The sequence below is a fragment of the Sorex fumeus genome, unplaced genomic scaffold (assembly GCF_029834395.1).
Source record: "Sorex fumeus unplaced genomic scaffold, SorFum_2.1 ptg000002l, whole genome shotgun sequence".
NCBI lineage: Eukaryota > Metazoa > Chordata > Mammalia > Eulipotyphla > Soricidae > Sorex > Sorex fumeus.
Window position 1 is genome coordinate 71,936,295 of NW_026606059.1, and position 25,588 is coordinate 71,961,882.

Genomic DNA, 25,588 nt, shown 5'->3' on the forward strand with positions numbered 1-25,588 from the left:
GGTGTCTTCTGGGAGGGGAACCACGCCGCTGCCCCGCCTGGGTGCTCGGAGAGAGGCGCGGAGCTTTCAACCGGAGCTTGGTTCGGTCTCCCGCTAGTCGGACCCCGGCACGCCATGGAAGTGGCCGCTAATTGCTCCCTGCGCGTGAAGAGGCCGCTGCTGGATCCTCGCTTCGAGGGTTACAAGCTTTCCCTCGAGCCGCTGCCCTGCTACCAGCTGGAGCTTGACGCAGGTGGGAAACGGCTGCGCCCCGCTCACTCCCCCTGCCCGTTCCCGGGCCGCGAACTCTCTTGCGTTGGCTCGTCGCTTTCAGGCTTCTGCCAGCCAGGCCGCCGTGCTCTTTTTTTTTCCTCCTGTGCCCCGCCAGGGCGGACTCGGGGGGACGCGCGACCCCGAGCGCCCCGTGGGACCCTCCTCGCGGCTCCAGCGCAGCGGGACGCCGGGCGATCCTCTTCTCTGTCGGATCGGGCGCGGGGTGCTGCTGACGGGGCGCGGGCCCGCCTCTCCGGACCTGCCTCCTGCTGCCGGAGGAAGCTCAGGACGCGCATTGCCCCTCCGCAGCATGCTCTAAACGTGTGCGTCGGGAAATCGCATCTGCTTGCAGGACCCCCACCCCTCCCCGACACGTCCCGGTCCTGTCACCTGCCCATACCCCCCACCCCCACCCCCACCTTCACCTCCATCTCCATCTCCATCCTCCGCAGTGCCCGGCTCCTGCTCAGCCTGGGTGGGTCACTGTTGATCCAGCACCCACGGTTCTTGTTACGCAGTTGTTTGCTGTCCAGAATTTCCTTCCTCCTACGTATAGATAACGCACAGAATGGCATTTTTTTTTTCGCGTTTTTGGTCGACCTCAGAGGCTGGCTTTTTTTTTTTTTCGTGCACGCCCTGCGCTCTCATCTTTCTGGAGGCTCGCCTTGTCTTATTACACAAGACGGAAACGTGCACGTGCTTTTTTACAAACTGTTGCTTAGTTTACATTCATTAGCCCAAGTCAGTTATTGGCGGCAAGCAATTTATAGGCTTGCAAGAGCAGTCTCAATATTCTTCCTGCCAGATTTAGTTAGGAATTTCTTTTATATGGATTCTAGACTTGATGCTAATAAGAAATCATGGAGGCCTTTTGGAAATCCATAACCTTGCATGGGATAAAACATTGGTCAAGGGCGACTTTAAAATCAGGACAGTTATTGCATGTCTGTATAGTTGATTATGCTGGAGCCATAGAGTATTTCTTCTGCTTTAACCGTTCTTCTAGTCAATATTAGCAAAGCCACTCAAGATTCTAATTTATCTGAGCCTCCACTCTCTTCAGAATCTTGCTGATCTTTGACGATCTAAACTACAATAGCTTTGGGCCTCTTTCATAGTATTTTCTATAAGTCCATAAGTATCAAGGCTTTATTGCCATTTCATCCATTAGACTGAACTCCAAAAAGACAATAATTTTTCTCTTTTGGTTACAACTCAGTCCCCAGTGCTTGACACAAAATGTTCCAAAAAAATTGAAGAAGAGGAGGTTGAATCATTGCATTCATGGAAAAAAACATGAAGAAACAGTAAGAATTAGTCTTTGACTGCCCTGTGCTATCAAGGCAAAATGTCTGGGAAAGAAAGAGGACTTAGATGGACAAGACACTTTGTCTTTTGGACTTTATCCTGGAAGTCAAAGTTTCCTAGATCTATTTTTTTTTTTATTGTTTTTAGTGAAACACCATGAGGTACAGTTGTAGATTTACAATTTTTGTGCTTGGGTTTCGATTATACAATGATCAAATACCCATCCCTCCACCAGTGCCCATTTTCCACCACCATGGGATAATATCCCTCCCACCCCCATCCCTCCCATCTCACCTTGCCTCAGTGGCAGGGCAATCCCTTGTGTTCTCTCTCTCCTTTTGGGTATTGTGGTCTGCAAAAGAGACTTTGAGTGGCAAGCATGTTCAGTCCATAGTCTACTTTCAACATGCAACTCCCCTCCTGGGAGGATCCTCCAAACACCCTTTATTTGATGCTCCCTTCTCGATCTGAGCTGCCCTTTCCCCTAGAATGCCCGGCTGGCCTCTAAGCTATGGAGTAATCCTCCTGGTGTTGATCTCAGCTATTCTTGGGTATTAACCTCATATTTTGTTTCTTTATATTCCCCAGATGAATGCAATCTTTCTATGTCTATCCCTCTCTTTCTGAATCATTTCGCTTAGCATGATACTTTCCATGTTGTACCACTTGTATATAAATTTCATGACTTCATCTTTTCTAACAGCTACATAGTACTCCATTGTGTAGATGTACCAAAGTTTCTTTAACCAGTCATCTGTTCTTGGGCATTCAGGTTTCTTCCAGTTTCTGGCTATTGTAAAGAGTGCTGCAATGAACAAACAAGTGCAGATGTCACTTCGACTACACATTTTTGCCTCTCTGGGATATATTCCCAGGAGTGGTATTGCTGGGTCAAATGGGAGCTCAGTTTCTAATTTTTTGAGAAACGTCCATACTGTTTTCCAAAAGGGCTGAACTAGTCCGCATTCCCACCAACAGCGCCAGCATCAGTTGCTTTTGTTCTTGTAGATGTGAGCCAGTCTCTGAGGTGTGAGATGGTATCTCATTGTGGTTTTGATCTGCATCTCCCTGATAATTAATGATGTAGAGCATTTTCTCATGTGCTTTTTTGCCATTTGGATTTCTTCTTTGAGAAAGTTTCTGTTCATTTCATTGCCCCATTTTTGTATGGGGTTGGATGTTTTCTTCTTGTGGAGTTCATCCAGTATTTTGTATATCCTTGATATCAACGCCTTGTCAGATGCGTGTTCGGCGAATATCCTTTCCCATTCTGTCGACTGTCTTTGTATTTTGGTCACTGTTTCTTTTGAGGTGCAGAAGCTTCTTATTTTAAGATAGTCCCATTTATCTATCTGTTTTCACTTGCTCGGCCAGTGGCGTGGCATCTTTGAAGATACCATTAGCTTCAATGTCATGGAGGGTTTTGCCAACTTTGTCTTCAATGTACCTTATGGTTTCTGGTCTGATGTTGAGGTCTTTAATCCATTTTGATCTTACTTTTGTACATGGTGTTAGGCAGAGTTCTGAACCCACTTTTTTGCATGTAGCCGTCCAGTGATGCCAACACAATTTGTAAAGAGACTTTCCTTACTCCACTTCACATTACTTGCACCTTTATCAAAGATTAGATAATCATATGATTGAGGGGAGATGTCAGTGTATTCAACCCTGTTCCATTGGTCTGCAGTTCTGCCTTTGTTCCAGTACCATGCTGTTTTAACTGCTTTGTAGTACAGTTTGAAGTTAGGGAGGTTGATTCCTCCCATTTTCTTTTTCCCAAGAATTGCTTTAGCTATTCGTGGGGGCTTATTGTTCCATATAAATTTCAAAAGTGTTTGCTCCATTTCTTTGAAGAATGTCATGGGTACCCTTATAGGGATTGCATTGAATTTATACAATGCTTTCGGTAGTGTTGCCATTTTGACAATGTTAAGTCTCCCAACCCATGAGCAGGGGATATCTTTCCATTTCCTCATGCCCTCTTTTATTTCCTGAAGTAGCGTTTTGTAGTTTTCTTTGTACAGGTCCTTTACTTCCTTAGTTAAGGTGATTCCTAGGTACTTGATTTTCTGGGGCACAATTGTGAACGGGATTGTTTTTTTCTTGTAACTTTCTTCTCTCTCACTGTTTGCGTATAGGAAAGCCATGGACTTTTGGGGATTGATTTTCTAGCCTGCAACTTTACTATACGAGTCTATTGTTTCTAGGAGTTTTTTGGTGGAGATTATTGGGTTCTCTAAGTATAGTATCATATCATCTGCGAATAGTGAGAGCATGATTTCTTCCTTTCCTACCTGAATGCCCTTAATATCTTTTTCTTGCCTAATCGCTATTGCAAGTACTTCCAGTACTATATTGAACAGCAGTGGAGAGAGTGAGCATCCTTGTCTCGTTCCTCATCTTAGAGGGAAGGCTCTCAGTTTTTCCCCATTGAGGATGATGCTTGCTGTAGGCTTGTGGTAGATGACTTTAACTATGTTGAGGAAAGTCCCCTCTATACCCATTTTGGCTAGGGTTTTCATCATAAAGGGGTGCTGGATCTTGTCAAATGCTTTCTCTGCATCTATTGATATGATCATATGCTTTTTATCTTTTCTTTTGTTGATATGATGGATTATGTTGATTGATTTCCGAATGTTAAACCATCCTTGCATCCCTGGGATGAATCCTACTTGGTCATGGTCTTTTTGATGAGTAGTTGGATTCTATTTGCTAATAGTTTGTTGAGGATCTTTGAATCTGTGTTCATCAGGGATATCGGTCTGTAATTCTCTTTCTTTGTGGTATCTCTGCCTGCTTTTGGTATCAGTGTGATATTTACTTCGTAGAAACTGTTCGGAAGTATTTTTGATATTTCAATTTCGTGGAAAAGTTAAAAAAGGATTGGGAGTAAGTCCTCTTTAAAGATTTGGAAGAATTCACTACTGAATCCATCCGGGCCAGGATTTTGTGCTTGGGGAGACTTTTTATTACCATTTCAATTTCCTTGATGGTGATAGGTCTGTTCAGGTATTCCAGGTCTTCTTGGTTCAGCCTTGGGAGTCTGTAGGAGTCTAGGAATTTATCCATTTCCTCGAGGTTTTGATGTTCCGTGGCATAAAGCTTCTCAAAGTACTCCCTGAGGATCCTTTGAATTTCTGTAGTTTCTGTGGTAATGACCCCCTTTTCATTTCTGATTCGGTTTATTAGGGTTTTCTCTCTCCCTTTCTTTGTGAGTTTTGCTAGAGGCTTATCAATCTTGTTAATTTTCTCGAAGAACCAGCTCTTGGTTTCATCTTTCGAATTGTTATTTGGGTTTCCATCTCGTTAATCTCTGCTCTGAGTTTTATTATTTCCTTTCTTCTGTTCAGGTTGTGCTCCTTTTTTTGGTCCTTCTCCAAGCTCTTAAGCTGCGAGGTTAGGTTACTTATGTGTGCTTGCTCCTCCTTCCTGAGGAATGCTTGTAGAGCTATAAACTTTCCTCTTAACACAGCTTTTGCTGTGTCCCATAAGTTTTGGTAACTCGTGTTCTCATTTTCATTTGTTTCTAGGAATCTTTTGATTTCCTCTTTGATTTCCTTTCTAAGCCACTTGTTGTTCAATAGCACACTGTTTAATTTCCAGGTGTTTGATTTAGTTTTCTGTTTTTGTGTGTGATTTACTTCTAATTTCAGCGCATTATGGTCTGAGAAGATTGTTGATACAATCTCTATCTTCTTAATTTTATGGAGGCATGTTTTGTGGCTCAGCATGTGGTCTATCTTGGAGAATGTTCCATGTACGCTTGAGAAGAATGTATATTCAGCTTTTTGAGGATGAAGTGTCCTGTATATATCTACTAAGTCCCTTTCTTCCATTGTTTCCCTCAGATGAAGTATGTCCTTCCTAAGCTTGAGTCTGGTTGATCTATCAAGAGGTGACAAAGCGGTGTTGAAGTCTCTCACTAGTATTGTGTTGCTATTGATGTCTTTTTCCAAATCTATGAGTAGTTGTTTTAAGTACTTTGCTGGTCTCTCATTAGGTGCATATACATTTATTAGTGTAAGTTCTTCCTGTTGTACAGATCCTTTGATCAATAAGAAATGGCCTTCATTGTCTCTTATGACCTTTTTCACTCTGAAATCGATGCGGTCTGATATTAGGATGGCTACCCCAGCTTTTTTATGGGAGCTGTTTGCCTGTAGGATTGTTTTTCAGCCTTTGACTGAGTCTGGGTTTGCTTTGACGATTGAGATGTGTTTCTTGCAGACAGCAGAATGTTGCGTTCAATTTTCTAATCCATCCTGCCACTCTATGTCTTTTAATTGGTGAGTTTAGCCCATTGACATTGAGAGAGATTATTGTTATGAGATTTTGTCCCATTGTTCTTTTGAAATTTGGTGTATTTGAGGGGCCTGTCTTGCCTTAAAGTAGCCCATTTAGTTGTTCTTGTAACCATGGTTTTGAGTCTATGAAGTTCCTGAGCTGTTGTTTTTCTGTGAAACTGTGTGTTGTTCCTTCTATTATGAATGAGAGTCTTGCTGGGTAAAGTATTTTTGGGGAGGCATTTATTTCACTGAGTTTTTTCACTATGTCCCACCACTGTTCTCAGGCCATGAAGGTTTGTTTCATCAGAAAAATCAGCTGTGAATTTTAAGGATGCTCCTTTGTAAGAGATTTCTTTCTTTGATCTTGCTGCCTTCAGAATTTTGTCTCTGTCTAAGGTTTCGGTCATTTTGATCAGAATGTTTCTTGGGGTATTTTTATTCGAATTTCTTCTAGCTGGTACCCTTCGGGCCTCCTGAATGTGGTCACAAGTTTTCTTCAGCTCTGGAAACGTTGTAGCAATGATGTCTTTGACAGTTTCTTCTTCATCAAGGTTTTCTTCCTGTCCCTCTGGGACTCCAATAATTCTTATGTTACCCCTCTTGGCTTCGTCCCTATCTTCTCTTGCCATCTGTTCCCGAATTGTGAGTCTCTTTTCCATTTTCTGCTCTTTCCTGGAGAGTCTCTGAACTTCATCTTCGAGCTCACTGATTCTGTTCTCAGCAGCTGTTACTCTGCTACTGAGGCCTTCCACTGAGTTTTTCAATTCGCCTACCAGGTTTTTTAGGTCTGACATTTCCAATTGCATTTTCCTCATTTCTGCCTTCAGATCCTCTTGTCTTCTATTGGCATTGCTTTCCATTGTTTCTTTTAGTTCCCTAAGCATCCTAAGTAGCTCCCTTCTTAATTTCTTGTCAGAGAGGTTGTCTAAAACGACAGTACTGTTGATGTCTTCTGGGCTAGCCTCTCCAATAAGAAAGTTTGGTGGGCTTTTGCGTTGCTTTACCATTGTGACAAGTGTGGTGTAGTCCTTCACGTTTACTGTTACTATTCTGCTTGATATGTAGTGTGAGTTGAGATAGGCTTATGAGTTATTGGCTACTGTGTTTCTAGTGACTGAGGTAAAATAGAGAAGATTCCATCTAAGAAGGTAGCTTATGGTTCCTAGGGCATATGTAGTGGGAGAATATTTCGTGGCCGTGTTAGCGGCTGCGGCTCCGGAAAGTGTCCCTGAGCTGGTCCTGCGCAGATCAGGGGAAAAAATCTGCGGTGCTGAGATCGAGCTAGCAGCGCATGCCCAGAGAGAGTCCCAGGCCCTGGAGGCAGGCTGTACCTGATTGGAATGTGGAGAGTGTCCCCTTCAGCTTTGTTGCCAAGACGTGGGGCTCAGTTCCCGTCCTGCCCAGATCAGGGGAAAAAAACGGCTGTGCTATGAGATCGAGCTAGCTGCGCACGCCCAGAGAGAGTCCCAGGCCCAGGAGGCGGGCTGTACCTAATTGGAATGAGGAGAGGGTCCCCTTCAGCTTTGTTGCCGAGACGTGGGGCTCCGTTCCCATCCAGCGCAGATCCCCTAGATCTATTTTTATAAACCATTTTGATCAAAAAATAAAGCTCAACTGTCATGGATGTGCTGATGTTTTAATTTGCTAAGTGGAGGTGTTTCTTAAAAGCTTACCTATCCTTTCATAAACAAAAAGATATTTTAACACCCTCAAAGGCCCCACAAGAGAGAGTCCTTGAAATTGAATACATTAATATTTGTCAGATAGTTTAATATATTTTTTAATTTTGAGGGAGTGGAGTGCTTAGGTGGGTGGTCTTGGGTGCCAAGGCCAGTCTTAGAAGGTGGGTGAGTGCTAGGTGCTGTTTGGTGCCAAGGATTATATTATTGCCTGGACTACCCTGGCTGTGCTGGGCTTGGGGGGATAGTGTCTCTAGGGCGCATTTGTTGATGCCCAGATTGGGTCATCTGCGTGCTGGTCTGTAGTTTAACCCCTACACAGTTTCTCTAGACCTTCATGATTCATTGTTCTTATTAAAAAGTCACAAGCTGTCTATTCTCCCCTCATTTCACCACTGTTGTCCTTAAATTGTATTTGGGATGTACAATTAGAGCCAAGCTCATTTAAATTTTCAATATAGGCGGGAAATGGACACACTAGTCGGCTTGTAGGCTCTAATGGTGGGTTTGAAAGGTAAGAGTGGAGAGGCTCATTTGGAGGTTTTTGCAGTAGTTCATTGATTATTATTTGAAAGGGTAGAGGGAGTTGATTTGGTAGTATGAATGGTACTAGAATGTTGTTAGTATTTTAAGGGGGAGAGAGGGAGGGAGGGTGGGAGGGAAAGAGAGAGAGAGGAGAGAGTGAGAGAGAGGTATGCAACTGTACTTCCAAAATTATAGTATTGTAAACCAATAGTAAATCTATAAAATCATATTTTTAAAGAATTGACAATGCAGAAGAGGTTATTTCTTTAAAAATGTAATACCTAGTAACCGGAGGGATGGTACAGGGGCTGAGGTACTTTCCTTGCATGCAGCAGACTCAGGGTCTGTCCGCAACACTGCATGTGGTCCCCTGAACCCTATCAGAAATGATCCCTGAGGCAGAGCCAGGAGTATGCCCTGAGCAATGATGGTGAGACTCAGAAATCAAAGATAAAAAAAAAGTAATAAAAATTAATGTCTAGAGATATTGAGGTAGAAGTCTTGACAGTTAACTTAAAAAAATTTTTTTTAATACTATCCTTTGGCCAGAGTGATAGTAGAGCAGGTAGGCCATTTGCCTCAAGTCAGCCAATCTCTGTTCAATCTCCGGTATCCCATATGGTCCCCCAGTACCATCAGGAGTAATTCCTGAGTGCAGAGCCAGGAGTAACCCTTGAGCATAACTGGTTGTGGACCCAAAACCAATAATAGTAATAATAATAATATTTTTTATACTATGCTAAGGAATTTATGTTTATTCAGCCCTTAAATGGGTTCTGCTGTTATTTCATCCTGGTTTATGAGTTACATCTTGATTTATAAGTTACTCAGATTCCTTTCTTGACTACTTAGAGTCTGTGTAAATTAGAACCTATACTGTATTTTCCCCTAGAAGCCTATACCTCATGGACTATCATATTTATTCATTCTGTATTTACGGGTCCTTGGTCCATCTTTTTCAGTGCTTTATCAATACTTGCATATGTCTGGTAAATAGATATTTTGTATCACACACATAAAAAGCTTAATGAGCTTTATTGACATTAGTTGTACATATTTTAGTATATTGTGGTATGTTTTGACATGTTTACAAGAGAAACTTGAATATAGTTGTTTCACTCAAAGTCACATTATAATGCTGATGAGAAAAAATAATCCTGGCTTATCTTGCAAGGAACTAATTTATTGGAGAACCTGTTTTGTTATGTCCTTTCACGCACAGTCAGAGTTTCCGATAACTCATTCATGACTTTATAGGACTGTATGCTGAATGAAGATACCATCAGAATAAGGTTAATTTAGCTCTCATCCTCCAGAGTTTCCATTGTTCTGTAGTCAGCCTTTACCTCTTTTCCATGCCCCCCCACCTCCCTATCCCATCCCTAAACAACAGCTGACATGCTTTCTGTAACTGTATGAGATTGCTTTATATCTACTTGGGATTATGCATTATGCTCTTTTTCTTTTTTCTGTGTGGGGGCAAGAGCTTTTTACTTTTATGCAGCATAATTACTTTGGGTTCATCATTGCCCAAGAGAGTTATAGTGTGTTTTTCTGACTATAATTGTGGATTTTTCTCGTTCTTTTTGTTGTTCTAGCACTGCTATAATAATATATTTTCAAGTTCCTTTACATTTCATAAACATAATCAGATTTTATGTCCTCAATAATTTGACCCCATTTTTACTCTGGGCTTTTATGCTATTAGAATGGTCACTCTTTTGATTAATATAATCATAATGTGTGTAAAATGGGCTGGAGTGATAGCACAGTGGTAGGGCGCTTGCCTTGCATGCGGCTGCTAACCCAGGTTTGATTCCCCTGCCCCTCATCGAGAGCCCAGCAAGCTACCGAGAATATCTTGCCCGCACTGCAAAGCCTGGTGAGCTACCTGTGACATACATGATATGCTAAACACAGTAACAACAAGTCTCACAATGGAGACGTTACTGGGCCTGCTCAAGCAAATCAATGAACAACTGGAGGACAGTGCTACAGTGTGTAATATATATAATATATATATTACAGATACACACATATTTCCGTTCTTTTACTTTTTTTGCTAACTTATTTGTGTGTAAGTAATTAACAAGCCTTTTTTTATTGGCACCAGTAGTTGGATCTTGCTTTTTTGTGAAACCTGATAGCCTGAGTTGGAGTGTCTACATATCGTCATTGTTCATTTTGCAGGATTGATTCTTTTCTCGTGTCACACTTTTGGCATTTGGACACATGTCCCTACATCAAAGCTGGAGGCTTGAGTAGTCTTTCCCCTATTTCGGATTCTTATGCTTCCCCAGAAAAGATTCCATGGAGAGCAGAACATACCTTAAGAAAGCTGTTGTTTAATAAGCAAACCCTCTGCTAGGGATAAAGTGTTTATTTAAGGAAGAGAGAAAATAGTGTAGATATTCCTGTAAATACCAGGAATGGGACCTTTAGGGAGGGATAACAGACTCCTTTGTTTTGTCTCTCTTTATACTTTGAGACTTGCTGTTTTCCTTATTCCCTTCCTGTTCTCCTTCTTAATCAGTGGAGGGAGGCACCTTTGAATCAATGATCCTAATTGTATGTGACTGCCTCCATGATTTTCCATGGTAACTATAAACTAAAATAGTGTCAATGAGAAAGAGAGAGAGGAATGGAGGGGAGGGAGGGAGAGGATGGAGGGAAAGGAGGGGAGGAAGAGAAAAAGTGCCATAGTGGCAGGCCGTGTGATGGTGGGAGGGAAACTGGGGACACTGGTGCCTGGAAATGTACTTACGCTGGTGAAGGGCCTGTAACAAATCATCATAAACAACTTTGTAAACCATGGTGTTTAAATAAAGTTGGGGGGGAAAATCAATAAAAGCCAGTTGGTGATAATGAATTGCTGTCTTTTTAACCTTTCTTAACCTAGTAGAGAACAACCATCTGTACCATTAGCGAATACCATACTCAGTGCCACATGATGGTAAGTCTTTCTTGTCCTTTGAAGGAGCTCCTTTAATGCTTCTTGCAAAATTGGTTTCAGGGCTATGAATTCTTTAAGCTATTGCCTGTCCATGAAACTGTATATGGTTCCTTCAAATATGAATGATAATGTAGCTGGGGAGAGGTATTAATTTCGTTGAGTTTTGTTCTCTTCTCTTACTCTTCTGTATTCTACTCAATCATAGTGTCTTGATAGATCTGCTGGACATCTAATGGACTTTCCATTGTATGTAAGTTCCTTTTTTAATCTTGCTGCATCCAATATTCTGTCTCTATCTTTGGCTTTTGTCATTTTGGGGATAACGTTTTGAAGATTTTCTCATTGAATCTATTTTCACTGGCACCTTTTGGGGCCTCTTGGATCCCGGTGCCTGAAATCCTCATCTCAAGGAAGTTCTTTTTGATGATGTCGAAACATGAACTAATGTTTCTTCAGCACGTTTGCCCTCCTGCTCTTCAGACTCTGATCTTGAACTCATCCCATGATCCTCTGGTATGCTGTTCATTTCCTTTCAGACTGTTCCCTACCTTTTGCTGTTTCTCAGTGGTTTCCTCCTTACATTGGAGCTCCTTGATCTTTTGCTCAGCTTCTGTTTTCAGAGTTTCTGCTATTCAGGGTTTCTATTGACTTTTTAATATTGCCTACTGTGCTTTTCATTTCTGCCCTTTCCAACTGTAGTTTTTTCATTTTGACTCTCATTCTTCCTTGTGCATTGCTTTCATTTCTTTAGACTCATTGAACACCCTCGTCATAGCGTCACTCACAACATTGAGGCTTTGCTGGTGGTGTTATCTTCAGTGATAGTATTTTTGATCCTTGAACTTTGTCTTGAGCTTCTACAAAGCTCAATGAGCAAACTGATCTTTTGCATTTTCTAAATATTGCTTTTCTAATATTCTTGCTGGACTTGGGGATGAGTCTTTGTAGTACCATGCCTCCCCTAATCCCCCAAATATTGAGGGATTAAACAGAGATTGCTCTCTGTTTTCTCTGCTTGTTCTTACAGAATGACAGAATAACTGCAGCATGTACTGTGTTGGGGAGATCTGTGATACAGCCTCATAAGCAGCTATGCATTTCAGGAGCTGTGGTGTGGACCTTAATATGGTGCGGGTTGGGTGTAGAGGCTGCTGGGACCCTCCCTTGGTGGGGTGGGGGGTGCAGTTCTGCCTTCCATTCCGGAATAGGCTAGTCATGTCGGCCAAAGCAGGCCTCACCTGGGATCATGGAGCTCAAGCAGAAGGCCCACAACTTTTATTTCTTTTGGATCTGCAGTGGATCAGATAGCTTTAAAGTGCCCCACTCTTTAATTGGGCTATGTTTAGCAATTAGGAAGACCAGAGAACTTTATCTTTGGGGTACCTGTTACTTGCTGAGACGTCCTGGGAATTGGCTACTGACAGATCACGTGGTTCTCCTATTAATGTAGAAATCAATATTTTTCCTGTCATATCAGGGCCACCCAGGCTTGAACAAGGGGTCTATCTGGTAAGTAAGGTGGTGATGGAGAGGTGGTATTGGTCCTTTCCTCTGGAGGAGCAGCAGAGTCTCTTCAGTCTTGGGAGAAATCCCAGTTTCCAAAACACAGAGCAGAGCCCAGGCAGTGGTTGCAGAGCTGGACATTCCTTGTTTTTCAAAGACATTCCCAGTTTCTCACCGAGTTGGCCCGGGTCTCCAGGAGGTTTGTCTGCACCTCTTGTCATCTGAGCCTGCTCTTGGCATTTAAGCTCCCCCATTTGGTCTCTTCTGGGTCCCACAGTTAATTTGAGATTTTCTGTCTATACAAGGCAGAGCTTACTGCTAAGACTAAAGACTTCATCCCTGGATTTAAGCACACAAATGTATTGTCGTAAGTATAAATGGGATTTGCTCAGAAGTGTCAAGAAGAGAGAAAAGGAAATGTTTTAACCTTTACTCGTGGTAAGATATAATCTGGTTTACTATAGATCATAGATTTTTAAAAAAAAAATGGTTACGATCTCTAGAGGTAAAACGTACCATTTAAACATCAAAAGTTTTTTCTTAATATCTTGATCTTCTGCAATTTTTCATTTTCACGACAAGTCTTAGCTCAGTAGTACTTGTTAAAGCCTTCCTCCCGTAGAGTTCTCTGAACATGAGGAATTAGAACAATTCTATAAATGGAAAAAAAGGCTTTAGAATGCTCACAGTTAGAGATTCTATAACTCAGCACAACTGGCAAAAATGTTTGCTCCATGTTGTGAATTAATGAGAATGTATCAAGAGTCTTGAGGAGTTTCATCCTTAACATTTTGGCTTCTTGGGGCCGGCACGCAAGTGTAACAGGTAGGGCTGTTGCCCTGCACGCGTCTGACTGAGTTTGATTCCCGGCATCCCAGATGGTGCCCCAAGAACCGCTAGGAGTAATTCCTGAGTGCAGAGCCAGAAATAACCCCTGAGCATTGCAGGTTGTGGTCCCAAAAGAAAAAAACAAAAATCACTTCTAGTAAAACACTCATACAGATCACCATGAAACCAGAAAGAATTTTAAAAGTATAAATAAAACTTTGTTTATTTATATTTTATTATTTTGGGGGGGGGCTGGAGCGATAGCACAGCGGGTAGAGCATTTGCCTTGCACGCAGCCAATATGGCCGACCCGAGTTCGATTCTTCCGCCCCTCTCGGAGAGCCCGGCAAGCTACCGAGAGTATCTCGCCCGCACGGCAGAGCCTGGCAAGCCACCCGTGATGTATTTGATATGCCAAACACAGTAACAACAAAGTCTCCAATGGAGACGTTACTGGGCCCGCTCGAGCAAATCGATGAACAACGGGAGGGCCTTTACTTACTTTATTTTTATTTTTTTAACTTAAACTAGGTGTGCTTTGACCTCATGAAAAGACTGACTTTAAGTTATTTGAGTAACAACATAAATTCACATAGCAGGCAGACTCTTGAGTTAATGTGAGCAAAGGCTGATTGCATTTTCCTTCATTTTCACTCACCAATCCTTCATTTCCAGTGAAAACTACAGGGTAGAAGTGTGGTTCTGGAGAGACAGCTGGAGTCTCGGAGGTATGAATGCCAGAAGGCCTTCCTCCAGAGCCTTTGTAAGCACCCTAAAGGGAAGTATTTGGGAATTAAAACGCGAATTTCCCATGCTTTTGCATCCTTGGTAGCAACAGCAGCTACACCCAAGATAAAACTGAAGCAGGGTGGTCCTGGAGTTTATGTTCCCGGGAGGCTTTAGCTTCTCATGAGGGAGACTTTTAACCCAGGCATGACTTGTGTTTCCAGTTTCAGCCTCCTGCCCCGATGGGGATTCCTAAAAGTAGTTGCAGGGGACTCCAATCCCTCACCTGATGGGTACTTTATACCCTAAAATTCTCAGGGAATGGACCCTAATCCCTGATCAAATGGGAACTGCCCTGAATTCTCTCGAAGAGTCTAACCCCTCATCTGGCAGGAGACTCAAACCCCTACTCTGCAGGAGGCCTGTACCACGCTTCTGCTTATCCTTAAGTCCAAGCTAGGATAAGCATAACCACTGGTGTATGTTGAGCTGACCTCGGAAGCCTCATGGGTGAGCCGTTGAGCTCTGCTGCCTCTGCTTATTTTGCCTTCTGCTAAATTTGTGTGCCCAGCCTCATTTGCACCCTAGTTCCTACCTAAGAAATCCCAAATCCCTCCCTGAACTAAGGGAGAGCTTGGGAGAAACTGCACCCAGAGAGAGAAAGCACTCCAATATTCGGGACAGGGTGTGAGATTCCAGTATGCTGGATTACTTTGCTATCAAGCTGCATGAGACAAGCCCCACAGCATGTGCCTGCACAGCAGATTTCCCTGGGGTTACTTGCCTTCTGGAGATTTTTCTTCTGCAGTTTCTTTGAATGTTTTACTGAATGTTGCCTGTGGTGCAGTGGCTCCCGGTGGAAGTAGGTGTCCTGGTGGCTCATGAGTGTTTACAGGTTGCTTGACTCTTGTCTTTCTTACCAAGTGGTGCAGGTAACTTGGGTGATATGGGGAGTAAGGATGGTAGCCTCAAGAAAAAAAGTGCTGCCACTTGTTTAACCCACTCAGTCACCCAGGGGGATGCCCAGGAAGGTCAGGACTAAGAGAGTCTGCCACGAGCACATGTGAAGCTTGGATGCTAGAATCCCACCAGCCTCGCAAGGCAGCTGTCAAGCTCTGCTCGGAGTCAGCATGGCATGGGAATCGGTCCACACTCAGCCTCCAAGTTTTGCAGGAGCTTTGGACTCAGGTTGGAGTGAGAAATTGCTTTTCATAGAAATAAGAATGTCAGTCCTAATCTCTCCCCAGGTTTTCCCGAGTTGTCACCTTCCCTTGCAAGAAAGAATTTCCAGAGGAAACAAATGGTGAAGTAAAATAGTTTGTTGTTGTTGTTGTTGTTGTTTCTGTTCTGTTTTGGGGGCCACTCCCAGCGGTTGTTAAGATTTATTCCTGGCTCTGTGCTCATGCTCAGGGATCACTCCTTGTAGGCTCAGGGTACCATATGGGATTCCATGATCAAACATGGATTGGCTGCATGCATGCATAACTACCCACTGTATTATCATTCCAGCCCCATCATTTTATTAAGAGAAATATATAAGGGGTGGTGATTGGGGGTCGCGGAGTTGGGGGGGAGGGTGCGTGGTGGAGGGGTGGGGTGGGTAGAGAGGGAGGGATTGAATGAAAATTAGTTTCTCCAGCATCATGCACAGTCAAATGATATAATACAGGTATACCTCCTTCCATTGCACATTATATTATTTTCCACCACACATTGAAGTGTGTGAACCTTTAGTGAAGTATGGCAACTCAGCATTAAGCAGGTTTTTGGATATTAATTTTTATAAGACCATGTGTTCTCTTCCTCTCTCTGTTACATTTTTTTAAAATTTTTTTTATTAAAATTTTTTTGACATTGAGAGAGAGTATGTTTATTGGGTTTTGTGTCATTATTTTTTGATGTGTGCCAGTCTCTGTAGTGTGATAGTGCATTGTTGTTTTGATTTGCATCTTCCTAATGATTAGTGATGCAGAGCAGATTTTCATGTATCTTTCGGCCATTTGTGTTTCTTCTTTGAAAAAGTCCCTGTTCATCTCTTCTCCCCATTTTTTGATGGGGTTGAACTTCTTTTCTTGTAAATTTCTACCAGTGCTTTATGTATCTTTCATATTATCTCCAGATGAGTGAGGTTAATATGAGATGAGTTTTGGGTAAATAATTTCCCCTATTCCATGGGATGTCTTTGTATCCTTAACATTGTTTCTTTTGAGGTGCAGAAACATCTTACTTTAATGTAACCCCATATGTTTATCTTTGCTTCTATTTGCTTGGTGAGTGGTCTTTCATCTTTGGTTGATGCATGCCTTCAGTTTCTTTTTTTTTTAATGTAGGAGTACTGCTATTTATTCAGCCACTGATTAGCTGATTGAATTGGGCATGAACTCCACCTTACTTTTTTTTTTTCATTTTTTATAATTTTATTTATTGAATCACTGTGAGGGCAGTTACAAAGCTTTTGGGTTTAAGTCTCGGTCATACAATGAAACACCTGTACCTTTACCAGTGCCCATTCTCCACCACCAAAAACCCCAGTATACCCCCATCCCACACCCTCCCCCTACCTGTGGAGCAGATGATTTCCACATTACTCTCTACTTTGATCACATTCAATATTTTGACACCAGACCCACCATTATTATTTGGGATTTTACCCTAACACTCAGATCTGCTGAAAAGGCAACAATAGACAATTTGTTTTTTATTGCTGGTTAAGAATAACATATGATGTCGTGTGGCTGCAGTAGTGGCTGCGTGATTTTGAAATTCTGAAATTTTAACACTTAAATCTGGAAGGATTTCTACCAAAACCTGCTGCATTCCGAGATTTGTTCCTGAGTCTTTGGGATCATGGCCGTTAAGCAGCTTGATCAGGAGCCAGAGAGGCTGTTCGTAGGTGGTGACTCGGGGTCTCGTTGGGGTGAGGAGGGAAGGGCTGGATCCACCCCCACCCCGTGAGGCCCCGCGTGTCTTGTCACTGAGGGCCCAAACCTGTTTGTCCAGTGGCCTCTGGAGGATGGCAGCCACCGGGCCATCAGGGGGAACAGGCCAAGGCATGAAACCTATTCCCACCTGGGTTGGCCCTGCACTGGTAACCTATGGCAGGGACAGGACGCATTTCTGCCAAAAGCCACTGGGTTTCGAGATTTGTTTCTGAGTCTCTGGGATCATGGCCATTAATCAGGAGCCAGAGAGGCCGTTCATGGGCAGAGACTTGGGGTCTTGTTGGGATAGGGAGGAAAGTGCCGGCTCCAACCACATCCTGTGAGGCTCTGCGTGTCTCATCACTGAGGGCCCAAACCTGACTGTCCAGTGGCCTCTGGCAGATGGCGGTCACCAAGCCGCCAAGGGGGAGAAGGTGGAGGGACAGCCCCCTTTACCCCTGGGGTGGCCCGGCGACAGTAACCTACTGCAGGGTGCGGATACATTTCTGCCAAAAGCCGATGGATTTCGATATTTGTTTCTGAGTCTCTGGGATCATGGCCTTTAAGCAGCTTGATCAGGAGCCAGAGAGGCCATTTGTGGGTGGCGACTTGGGGTCTCGTTGGGACGGGAAGAAAGGGCCGGCTCCACCCCTGTCCCTTGAGGCCCTGTGTGTCTCGTCACTGTGGGCCCAAACCTGACTGTCCAGTGACCTCTGGAGGATGGCGGCCACTGGGCCTACAGGGGGAACAGGCCAAGGCACGAAACCTATTCCCACCTGGGTTGGCCCAGTGCCGGTAACCTACTGCAGGGACCTGAAGCATTTCTGCCCAAAGCCATTGGGTTTTGAGAGTTGTTTCTGAGTCTCTGGGATCATGGCCATCAAGCAGTTCGATAAGGAACCAGAGAGGCCATGCCTCCAGTTATATAACTGAGCCCAAGGTGGTTTGTGGGTGTGTCTCCCACATGCCTAACTTTTGGCCATTTACTTTCTTGGTAAACTTTGCCCCAAGTTTATGGGGTCTGGCCAGAGGCACAGCAGCAATTTTGGGGTATCTGGAAGTCTGAAGGCGTCATCAGGCTGCTGATGCACTCACCTCACAGGTACAAATTGACCTGCTGGTGGCACCATACCCCAAACATGCCTTCAGTTTCAATATCATGGAGAGTTTTGCCTACACATTCTTCTGTGTGCCTTATCAATTCAGGTCTGATATCAAGGTCTTTAATCCATTTTGATTTGACTTTTGTACATAGCATTAGAAAAAGGTCTAAGTTTTGTGGGGCTTTTTTTTTTTTGCATGCAGCCATGCTTTCTCAGCACCACTAGCTGAAGAGGCTTTCCTAGCTCCACTTCATTTTTTGCTTCTTTGTCGAAGATTAACTGTTCATATGCCTGAGGGTCTCTCTCCGGATATTCACCTCGATTCCACTCATCTGAGGGTCACTTTTTATTCTAGTACCACGCTGTTTTAATTACTACCTATTTGTGGGAGAGTTTGACGTTGGGGAAAGTGATACTTGCCAATTTCTTTTTCCCAGGGATTGCTTAAGGTGTTGGGAGTGGGAGGGGAGTAAAATTTAGGAGTGTTTAATCTCTTTCTTTGAAGTATGCCATGGGTCTCCTTATGGGGACTGCATTGAGTCTGTCCAGTGCTTTGGGGAGAAGACAAGGTCTTTCTTGGTCTGTTTCTTGCCTACTTCTCTATCTTCAGTCCTTGTCATTTTTTCTGCAGTGGTTGTCCAGAGTGCTATTTCAACCAGTCGAAACTTCTTAATTCTTTGAACACAAGTGTCTCTCCTTTTTTTCTGATGCATAAGGGGGCAAGTATAGTAAATATTTCTTGTAAGTTAACTCTACAATCTTTTATATGTAGGCTCACATTTTGGAACGCTTTCCTAAATGGTCACAAATTGATCAACTCCCAATCTTATTCTTATTCCCATGGTTGAAAATACTTTTTATTCCTGACATGTCACAATTTGATTGCATATTTACACAAATACGGGATAGGATACATATGTACTTACGGCAACATAAATGCAAGGAAGGTAAAGTGTGCCCATCTCCATCACTGGTCCATATTTAAATATTTGCCGAATAACTGAATGATTAATAAGTCAAATACCACTCCAGGTTGGTAATAGTAGAAACTAGTGAACATTCTGGAAAAGGAAGACATTACTTGCTATTAGAATACAGCAAAATGAGTTTTATATGAAGACAAGATACTGGACCAGTATAGTCTACCCACATATTTTCTTTTCTTTTTTTTTTAATTTATTTTATTTATTTATTTTTTTATTTATTTATTGAATCACTGTGGGAAAGGTTACAAAGCTTTCAGGTTTATGTCTCAGTCATGCAAATATCAAACACATTTCCCTTTACCAATACTTATTTTTTACCATGAAGAACCCCAATAAAACCCCACCCCCCACCCCTCCCCGTCCCTGTGAGGCAGATGAATTCTAGTTAACACTCTATCTGCTTTGATTAGATTCATTGTTTCAATAAAAGATTCACCACTATTATTTAGAGTTTACCCCCCCCTCCAAATCAGACATGCTGAAAAAGCATTGTGAAGTGATTTGCTTTCTATGGCTGGGTTCAAGAATTAAATGTTGGTTTTGGATTTCTGCTCTTTTACCTATTGACCCTGGAAGTATTTCTACTGAAAGTCAGATAGTTAAGAAATTGGTTTCTGTGTTCTGGAGTCCTGGCCGTGCTGGAGAGCCGCTCGTGGGGGGCAACCGGTGGCCTCGGTAGGGCGTGAAGGGCGGACCGAAACGCCCCCCTTCCCATGAGATTTTAGTCGCCCCCACACTCCCGGCTCATACCTGCTGTCCACAAGGCTCCCATGTGGCCGCCATCTTTCTTTCCAGAGAGGAGAGGGCAAATGGGGCAACACCCTTTCCCCTCCGGCAGACTTGATGGGCTGGATCAATGCATAGTCCATTCACTTTTCTGCTCCAAGCTGCTGGGTTCTGCATTAAGTCCTTGTGCTTCTGGGGCCGTGGCTGTGCTGGAGAGCCGCTCGTGGGGGGCAACTGGTGACCTCGGTAGGGCGTGAAGGACGGACCAGAACGCCCCCCTTCCCATGAGGTTTTAGTCGCCCCCACACCCCCGGCTCATACCTGCTGTCCACAAGGCCCCCATGTGGCCGCCATCTTTCTTTCCAGAGGGAGGAGGGCGGAAGGGAGCAACACCCTTTCCCCTCTGGGCAGAAATGATTGCCTGGATTAACGCATAGTTCTTTCACTTTTCTGCTCCAAGCTGCTGGGTTCTGCATTAAGTCTTTGTGCTTCTGGGGCTGTGGTCGTGCTGGAGAGCCGCTCATGGGGGGCAACTGGTGACCTCGGTAGGGCGTGAAGGACGGACCGGAACGCCCCCCTTCCCATGAGGTTTTAGTCGCCCCCATACTCCCGGCTCATACCTGCTGTCCACAAGGCTCCCATGTGGCCGCCATCTTTCTTTCCAGAGAGGAGAGGGCGATTGGGGCAACACCCTTTCCCCTCCGGCAGACTTGATGGGCTGGATCAACGCATAGTCCGTTCACTTTTCTGCTCCAAGCTGCTGGGTTCTGCATTAAGTCCTTGTGCTTCTGGGGCTGTGGCCGTGCTGGAGAGCCGCTCGTGGGGGGCAACTGGTGACCTCGGTAGGGCGTGAAGGACGGACCGGAACGCCCCCCTTCCCATGAGGTTTTAGTCGCCCCCACACCCCCGGCTCATACCTGCTGTCCACATGGCTCCCATGCGGCCGCCATCCTTCTTTCCAGAGAAGAGAGGGCGAATGGGGCAACACCCTTTCCCCTTGGGGCAGAAATGATGGCCTGGGTTAACTCATCGTCCGTTCACTCTTCTGCTCTAAGCTGCTGGTTTCTGCATTAAGTCCTTGTGTTTCTGGGGCTGTGGCCATGCTCCAAACTTAACTCTGATTTTCAGGGAGAAAGATTGGGTGGTTTACTTCTCATTGATCACTTTGTATATAGAGAGATGTCCTCGTTCCCGCATACTCGAGCTGTGTTTGTAGAGGCTTCTGGTCACCAGGGTTCCATCTGGGGGAGGCGGGATGCGGCGCCTACTCCATCTGGAACTTGCGGGTGCTCTCGGCTCTTTTTGGAACCTGTTTTTTCTTTTTTCTTTTCCTCCGGGATCCCGCACCCTCCATGTGTTCCTTCTCTTATTCTGAACGCTTCAAAGATGGCGCTGGGGGGCGGGCTGTGGGCGTGACTTCCGGAATCAGAGGTTACCTGGGAGGTGTAGTCCGGCAGATTTGAGAAAAAGTCCTCGTTCCCGCATACTCGAGCTGTGTTTGTAGAGGCTTCTGGTCACCAGGGTTCCATCTGGGGGAGGCGGGATGTGGCGCCTACTCGATCTGGAACTTGCCGGTGCTCTCGGCTCTTTTTGGAACCTGTTTTTTCTTTTTTCTTTTCCTCCGGGATCCCGCACCCTCCATGTGTTCCTTCTCTTATTCTGAACGCTTAAAAGATGGCGCTGGGGGGCGGGCTGTGGGCGTGACTTCCGGAATCAGAGGTTACCTGGGAGGTGTAGTCCGGCAGATTTGAGAAAAAGTCCTCGTTCCCGCATACTCGAGCTGTGTTTGTAGAGGCTTCTGGTCACCAGGGTTCCATCTGGGGGAGGCGGGATGCGGTGCCTACTCCATCTGGAACTTGCCGGTGCTCTCGGCTCTTTTTGGAACCTGTTTTTTCTTTTTTCTTTTCCTCCGGGATCCCGCACCCTCCATGTGTTCCTTCTCTTATTCTGAACGCTTCAAAGATGGCGCTGGGGGGCGGGCTGTGGGCGTGACTTCCGGAATCAGAGGTTACCTGGGAGGTGTAGTCCGGCAGATTTGAGAAAAAGTCCTCGTTCCCGCATACTCGAGCTGTGTTTGTAGAGGCTTCTGGTCACCAGGGTTCCATCTGGGGGAGGCGGATTGCGGCGCCTGCTCCATCTGGAACTTGCGGGTGCTCTCGGCTCATTTTGGAACCTGTTTTTTCTTTTTTCTTTTCCTCCGGGATCCCGCACCCTCCATGTGTTCCTTCTCTTATTCTGAACGCTCCACATATTTTCTTTTAGATCACAAACTAATCCTAAGTCATGACAGCACTGAATTGTAATGGTTGGACATATGGAGTGGGAGACAGAAATCACATTTGGAAAATTTTAAATTGTGGAAGCCACTAAAAGAGCTCTTAAAGTCACCAGAAGTAAATAACAAGATAATAAAATTCAATATTTTGTTATTTAATTTTAATTAATAGTTATGTGTTATTTCAGTTATTAATTTTTATTACTGTGACAAGAGTGAGATAATAGGGATAAAAGTCACTGTCACTGTCTTCCCAGTGTTCATCAGTTTGCTCGAGCGGGCCCAGTAATGTCTCCATTGTGAGACTTGTTACTGTGTTTGGTATATCAAATACATTACGGGTAGCCGTGCGGGTGAGATACTCTCAGTAGCTTGCCTAGCTCCCTGAGAGGGACGGAGGAACCGAACCTGGGTCAGCCGGGTCAGCCGAGTGCAAGGCAAATGCCCTATTGCTGTGTTATCACTCCAGCTAGGGATAAAAGCACATTTTACAAAATGGAGTTAGTTTTTCCCAGAGTGGAAATCTTCTATTTTAGAATTTCTTTAGTTTTTGTATTCACAATTTTTTTTTGCATTCACAATTATAATAAAGCAGTTCTGAAAAAAGAGGGTCATTGGCAAAGTCCAGTATTTCAGGACTATTGTATTTTGGTTCTGCGTGACCAGGGACAATGCTGGTTTCACTCTTCATCCCTCACATGCAGTGCTTCTAGTGACCAGAGATTGCTTTTGAGTAAATCATAGAGTAATTTGTCATGAAAGCCTTTGTGGTTGGCATTCTGGACTTTCTTTGCCTTTCAGGCATTTCTTAGAAAGTCATGATTTTGTAATCTCTTTATTTTTCTGTATTTCAGCTGTGGCCGAGGTAAAACTGCGTGATGATCAGTATACACTGGAGCACATGCATGCTTTTGGAATGTACAATTACCTGCACTGTGATTCCTGGTATCAAGATAGTGTCTACTACATTGATAACCTTGGAAGAATTATGAATTTAACTGTGATGCTGGTAAGGAAAAAATACATAGTACTTACATTTTCCAGTAGATTTGAACCTTAGTTTTCCCTTTGATAGAAGAATCAATATCCTGAGGATTAGAGTACACATTCCTTTAACAAATGGAAACCTGTCATTGGGGTATATAAAAACTTTATTTGTTTAATTCTATTTTTTTCCCTTTTTTAAAACTTATATATGTATTTCCCTCAACTCCTTGTATTGCGTTATATGGTTTCGTGTATATACATGTATTATATATTTTATATATATTCGTGTGTAAAATACCAGTGTCATTGTGACTGTTCATGCCTCCTTTTCCAGTTGTTATGCCCAACTATGATTGTGGGTTTTTTTCCCCCACATAAATTTTGTTACATATATAACTATGTTAATTGGTTACAAATACAGAGAATTGTTATTTTCTTTTGTGGATCAGTATATTTAGCATTTTGAAGTGTCCTTCTTTATTTTTAGTCCTTGAAACCATCCTCTACCAGTAGAGTGCTTTTGACTTTTATTTTTCTTAGTGCAGTATTGTTTTCATCCTTTTCCTTTGGTTTATCAATGTTTTTTATTTTTAATGTGCCTTATGAAAAGAATAAATTGGTCCTTTTAAATCAAGTGGGACAATCTTTATCTTTTCATTGGAGGGATTAGAACATTTATATTTCATGTAATTAGCGATACAGTTTTTATGTTATTGTCATACAGTTCTTTTTAGATTGTCCAATATGTTCCTTTGTGTTTTTTTTTTGTATTTTTTTCTGAGCTAATGGGTTTTCAGTTTTCTCTTTGAATATTCTTTTTTTGTGTATATATGGGAGGGTTGTTGGGGTTGTAAGCCCACACTCAACGATGCTTAGGGGTCTCTCCTTGTGGGCTCAAGGGACCATGCGGAATGCCTCAGATCAAACTGAAAACTTGGTTCAGCCGCTTGCAAGATAAGCGCCTAGATAAGCGCCTATCTGCTATACTTTTTCTCTGGCCCCTGACTATTCTTATTTCTTCCTGAATTTTTATTTAAATGTGTTATTTTTAATGGTTAAAAGTTATAGGGTTTATTGTTGTAGACTCCATAATTTGAGTTAATATGTTAGTTTTGGATAGTCGATAGGTAATAGCTCCCTAAGTACTTTGATCCTCTAAACCCCCATTATATTGCATCCTTAGAATCTATCTACTTTGCTTGTGAAATTTTACTACTTTTCACGTAAGTTCTTGTAATACTTCCTTTATTGCAAAATTTGTTTTTTAAAAACAAGCAATGTTTTAAAATGTTGCTGTTTATTAAATTTTTTAATGTAAACAAAAGCCACAGCAGTTGTTACAGGTCTACCGTTGACAATGATTAGATAACAAAGTTCCCATATTAAAATCAATAAGTTTAAAATAAATCTTTTTTTTTCTTTCCAAATTGTTTTATCTCACCACGGGTATGTTAAGTCCTTGTCTAAGAATTTACTGAGCTGTTTGCTAGCTGGACCTTCTGTGTTCCTTTTGTCTTTTGAGTTAGGTGTTAGCACCTAATTGAGCGTGCTCCTGTAATTTCAGCTTTGAGGAATTTGGAGGTGCAGAGACTTTAGGATCTGTAGTCTGGGCCAATGAATTGACACGGTGGCCACTGTGGGAGGTGGGCTTGGAATGCAGTTTTAAGAGATGCGCTGCATCCATGTGATCTAAAATAGGAAATTTAAGTCACATCTCTTAAAGAAGTCTCACCTTTGGTCTTTCCTGTGATCAGTCCCCGCATTACCTGGTCTGCTTCTTTGTAGTTGCTTCTTTTGTGTTGGCCAAGGGGTGCAAGCCTGCCACCCTAGTGCCAGAACCTGGTAATGCAGCACCGCCCTAGCCTGGCTGGGTCATTCTCGGGGCTACACGTAAATTCTTCCTCTTGAATTATCTCCTGGCCATGTGTATGTATTCTCAAAATACAGACTCTTCAAATTGACCTACGTTCTCCTCCCCTCCCCTCCCCTCCCCTCCCCTCCACTCCCCTCCCCTCCACTCCCCTCCCTCTCTCTCTCCCTCTAGCCCCACCCCTCTCCTTGTATTTCTCCCTCCAAATTTTTTTTTACCACTTCGCATGCATATCATATCCTTATGTCTGTATACATATACTTCTCAAGTACTTTTGCAATACCAAACTTGTTGTTCTAGAGGTTTCCCCATATCCTTTTCCCCTAGCCCTTTCATGTTCTCACAATTTATTGTCAAAGTCCTTTTCAATTAAAGTCACTCAGTAAGTCCTCTTGGAAACTTGTACCACCTCCCCTACCTCTCACCCCTACACACACACACACACACACACACACACACACACACACACACACACACAGTTCTTCCTTTGCTCTCTAAGAAATATTTAATCCAATGATGCTCAGAGAATATGAGAATATGAGAATAACCGGTACATTCCATCTAGGTCAGGGGTTAGCAAGCCTTTTCTGCAAAGGGCCTAATAACAGATTATTGCTGCTCATTCACTGTCACTGTAAGACAACAGTAATCAACATGTAA

At 43.3% G+C, this 25,588-nt stretch overlaps 1 protein-coding gene across 1 annotated transcript in view; it reads left to right on the forward strand.

Annotated features, from left to right (window-relative positions):
- Window positions 1-4: 4 nt before the first annotated feature.
- NUDCD1 (NudC domain containing 1) overlaps window positions 5-25,588 on the forward strand; it is a 77,728-nt gene continuing 52,144 nt past the window's right edge. The window contains exons 1-2 of the mRNA XM_056110710.1: window positions 5-232; window positions 22,926-23,080. Coding sequence (XP_055966685.1) covers window positions 115-232; window positions 22,926-23,080 — 273 coding nt within the window. The 5' untranslated portion in view covers window positions 5-114. The remainder of the gene's footprint in view (window positions 233-22,925; window positions 23,081-25,588) is intronic.